The 4,509-nt window shown below is 46.4% G+C and overlaps 1 protein-coding gene across 1 annotated transcript in view; it reads left to right on the top strand.

The window, feature by feature from the left end:
* The window catches only part of MFSD7 (major facilitator superfamily domain containing 7), a gene marked incomplete at its 5' end in the record, with an annotated part of 14,797 nt that extends 14,030 nt beyond the window's left edge, over positions 1–767 (top strand). Inside the window, one exon of the mRNA XM_010021688.1 lies at positions 613–767. Coding sequence (XP_010019990.1) covers positions 613–767 — 155 coding nt within the window. The remainder of the gene's footprint in view (positions 1–612) is intronic.
* Positions 768–4,509: the final 3,742 nt, after the last annotated feature.

Genomic DNA, 4,509 nt, shown 5'->3' with positions numbered 1-4,509 from the left:
CTGCTCATCTGTGGTCTGATAGTCACAGGGACCTGTGGAGAAAGGTATGGAGGTGTTCATTTGAGACACTGCTGGAATAAGAATGTAACTACTTCCAGGTCTTTCTGTATAGCCCTTTTTTATGTACTACTTTTTTTTTTAATTCAGAAAAGGTTCTTTCAACAGAAATTTTTCTTTGATTGAAGTTTATCCTTAGTGAACCCTTCCTACACTTTGCTCTCAGATGATACAAGAAGTATTACCTGTGTGGACCTGTTCTCTTACAAAGTTCACTCATAACTTTGTTCACCACTCCCCAACACAGAAACATCTTCACATAATCCCTCACAAACACACTCTGTGCACCAGTGTAAGATCTCCAACCTGTGGGGTTACAAAGAACAAGAGTCCTGGAAAGCTCCCGCATTTCACCCAAATCCTGTGCCAGTGTTGCATGGATGAGATTTGGCTGTTACTAGACTGCCACTGCCCCGCTGTGAGCTGCACACTGTCTTCAGGGGTAGCCTCAGGAGGTGGTCACTTGGGCTGTGCAGGTACTGAGAGCTGACCTTGACACTTCTGCACCTGTGGAGAGTTGTGAATTCACTGACTAAAAGTGTGTCTTCCTTGCAGCTCCAGTTCTGGTGCTGGCTGGCCTCTGCAGTGCTATGGCTTGTTTCTACGTCATCTTCTTCCACACTGACTACAAGCGGCTCTGTGCTGAGACAGACAGTGGTGATTTGGCTAAGGCAGAAGATACAGCAACAGCAGATGTTCCTGAAGCCTAGCCAGGCCAAAAAGGGGATGCCAGGGGTCCAGTAAGGGAAGAATTCAGGTCTGCGGGCAGGGACCATGACTGCAAATGCTCAGCTGGCACACTGGGGTATCTGGGTCCTGTTGCATAATAGGCAAGGGCTAGGGCAGAGTCACTGGAGCACCTTTGCTGTGCTTCCCTCAATGCTGTATTTATTTTTGAGTCTGGGCTGTAAGAAAGGCTGTTCTGACAGAAATGTCAAAGTGGAACTGGGCAACTGTGCAGGTAACAGGATTTTTTAGCTGACGTGAGTGAAGGTAAAAAAATGTTGCAGAGGAGAGAACATTATATTTCAGCCATTTTGTTCATTTTCATGTACTTGGATTGTGGGGGTGGGGGGAAGCTTTCAGAGGGATGGAAGCCATACCTACCACAAACCCAGTGGAAAACAGCACGGCATCTCTTCTGCTCTAACGTTGGAGCTAATTATGCCTCTTAGCTAAAGGGCAGTAGGAGCTAGAACATCCTTCCACTGCAGCAGGTAAGTGTAAATATGTGATCTGCAATACAAGTCTGTTCCAATGAGCCACTTTGTCCACTCCTACAAACACGAAAAGAAAAGCCCTGCCTACAGTGCTGCCTGTGAAAGCAAGCAGCAGAAGTTAAGTATAGCAGCATTTCTCACCTTTCTGGTCTCCTGCCAGATGCTGAGACATTCAGGATAAGCTTGTTCTACTTGGTTTTCTGTTCCTTCTCCACCTCTCCTGCAACTCCAGTGGTTTAAGTTTTCCATAAGAAAGTGAACCTGCTGGTCTTATATTGGGGTAGGTCACCTTCCTCAGGCCAAGTCATGCTCTCCTACAGGGGAACACTGAGAGGACAGCTCACTTTTAGGGGAATGACAGAGCAGTGCCTGGTGAGGTGGAAGCTGGCAGAAGAACTAGCAAAGGTGACCACTTGGACAATGCAGGGACCTGTCATGTTTCTGCAGATGATAGGGGCTTTTGGAAGGAGACCAAGTAAGAAACATCATCAACAAACACCTTCCATCCATCTCTACAACTGACAGCTGTTCTTCAGTGTTAGAAGAGATGGATAGTGACAGAAAAGGTACTATTTGGAGTTCAGTTACCCTAACAATTGCAAGGGCAACAACTATATTTTTCATTTTACAGTATTTCTACAGCAGTTCATTGTCCTGCTTAGGTGTTCAGGTATAGATGTAACCTGACAACTTTGTAATATTACAGTGGTAAAAAAATGAGACACATGGGACTTGGTGATGCTTCAGACCATGCATCTTGCAAGGGGATCTGAGTACTTAACTGATTAAGGGAACTTGATGCAAATTGGACCTCTGGCTTTGCCCAGTCCAGCTAGAAGATGATCCCAAAGCAAAGGATGTACTTTCCATGAGGAACAGTGTACAGAGAAGCTCTCTCAGTGTCTGAATTCTCTTCCTCATTAGCAACTGGAAATCTCTACCTTTGAAAAACACCTAGCTGCATCCTTTTAGGGAGCCTGTTAGTCCCTACAGCTCCAGTCTTGCTCTCCCCTGTAAGCACTGACATTTGTCAAAAGGAGCAGGAAGGAAGTCTGAGGTGAAACAAGATCAGTTTGGACCTGCCAAAGAGATGAGGTTAGCTGTCTTTTCTGAAACTAGCTGGTCAGTTCTTCAGCCCTGGACCTAATAACGCTGAACAGATTAACAGCAAATTTACCTGCCACTCCTGAATCCTACTGTACTGGAAAGCAAGAAGCACTTTGTACTTTGTAGTTTTATACATTTACAAATACTTACTTGTTTTTAATAAAAGTTTAAGAAAATAATAATCTTTTCTCAACATGTTAAACTAATAAAAGTATTTTATAGATGCAATGGTGCATGAGATCTGCTATGTAGCATAAACCAGAAGTCTCCGTATTTGCCAGGTGTACATTAAGTTGTGCTCAAAATGATGATGTGGTGCCCCAGACCAGGGATCCTGTCCTAGGTTCAGCTACAGCAGTCATTTTTTCTCCTCCTTAGTAGCTGGTGCAGTGCTGTGTTTTTGACTTTCAGCGTGGGAACAACGCTGATTGATAACACCGATGTTTTTAGTTGTTGCTAAGTAATGTCTACTCTGACCAAGGACTTTCTCAGTCTCATGCTCTGCCAGGGAGGAGGGGAAGCTGGGAGGAGGCAGAGACAGGACCCCTGACCCAAACTGGCCAAAGGGGTATTCCATACCACAGCACGCCATGCCCAGTAGATAAACTGGGGGGAGTCACCCGGAGGGCCCAGATCGCTGCTCAGGTTCGGCTGGGTATCGGTCAGCGGGTGGTGAGCGGTGGTGTCCTCTTCCCTTGTTATCTCCCTTATCACTGTTACTGGTAGCAGTAGTGGTTTGTTTTTTTCCTTTGTTTTTGGACTGTTTCAACCCGTGGTATGTACATTCCTCCAGTCCTCCTCCCCATCCCTCTGCGAGCGGGGGGAGAAAGAAAAGGGGGAGTGAGCGAGCGCCTGCGTGGTTCTCAGTTACCAGCTGGGCTTAAACCACGACAGATGGATACACACTCTTGTACCCTGCACACAGCTGGGGCCTGGACAACTTATGTTGCAAGAAAGGTTGTTCAGCAACCAAGACCGACACAGCAGACAGTCTTGAGGCCCCTAGAGCAGCTCAGTCCAAAGGCTTTCTGCAGGACATTATCACCATGTCTCCAGGGCAACTGCTCAGTGAGGTACCCCAACAGGCTTCCTGCAGCCCCTCAAAACATCCAACTCTCTCTGTTCTCTCTCTGCAGCTTCCCCTAGGGACTGCAGGGGACTGGCAGAAGGGCAAGTTCACATGAGCCTGGGGATGAGGTATGCTGCAGTCTGAAGACAAAGCTGTTCCTGCCCAGTCTGTCCCGTACTGGCCAGGCTTGGCTCTAAGTGCTAGGAAGGTAAAAGGGGCAGGGGCTGTATCGGAGAAAAGCAGCCCCAAGGATGCTCCTGTGAGTACAGCCACCTCATTAGAGACTTGTAAAGAGGTTCAGGTGAGAGCCTTTGTACTGCCATGGGATGAGCTGTCAGAGTCCAGTACTCCTGTGCTGCACCTCTCACAGGGGGTAGTGGACATACCATCAAAGTCCACATTGACTCCACAGATGCCTGCTTACCAGCACAGGCAGGCCTGCCTCTATGGGACTGAGTCACCCTGGCTGGAGTTAGGGTGGAGGTTGTCTACACTTTAAACACCACCCCCTCCCCCATTAAATCAAACAAAGCTAACAACGGTACTGTCTTTTTAACGAAGTTAAAGCAAACCTGTCATCAAAGTGTTAAAAATCTGCAGAAAATTTAAAACACAAGATAGCTTTTTGTTTCTTTGAAAGAAATAAAATACTGTAGAAAAGCCGTCAAACCTGTGTATAAGCTGTAAGAGATAAAAATATTGCAGTGATTGGAGCTGTTAGCAGAAGCAACACATAATTAAAACCCCACAAATTATGACAAAGGCTGGAGTAGCCATTCTGTCAGCTGTTATTGCCCTTTTTTGTGATCACTGTGCTCAGACACCTTTAGCCCTGAGCAGAGACTCAGCAAGCACGACAGATTCAGGCTGAAAGTGAAAAGCAATTCTACTTCGGTGCTACAGACAACTTTCTTGTGCCTCATGCACATCGAATCCCCACAACCTCAAGATCTATTGTGTGCTTCTGACATTCATCTACACCTCTCTGTCATGTTTTTCACAAGGATTTCATGGCCTACCACTGAAAGCAAACTATAATTTACCTTTCTGGAGCTC

Source organism: Nestor notabilis, unplaced genomic scaffold (assembly GCF_000696875.1).
Source record: "Nestor notabilis isolate BGI_N333 unplaced genomic scaffold, ASM69687v1 scaffold609, whole genome shotgun sequence".
Taxonomy (NCBI): Eukaryota; Metazoa; Chordata; class Aves; order Psittaciformes; family Psittacidae; genus Nestor; species Nestor notabilis.
This window is presented reverse-complemented; position numbering and strand designations above follow the sequence as displayed.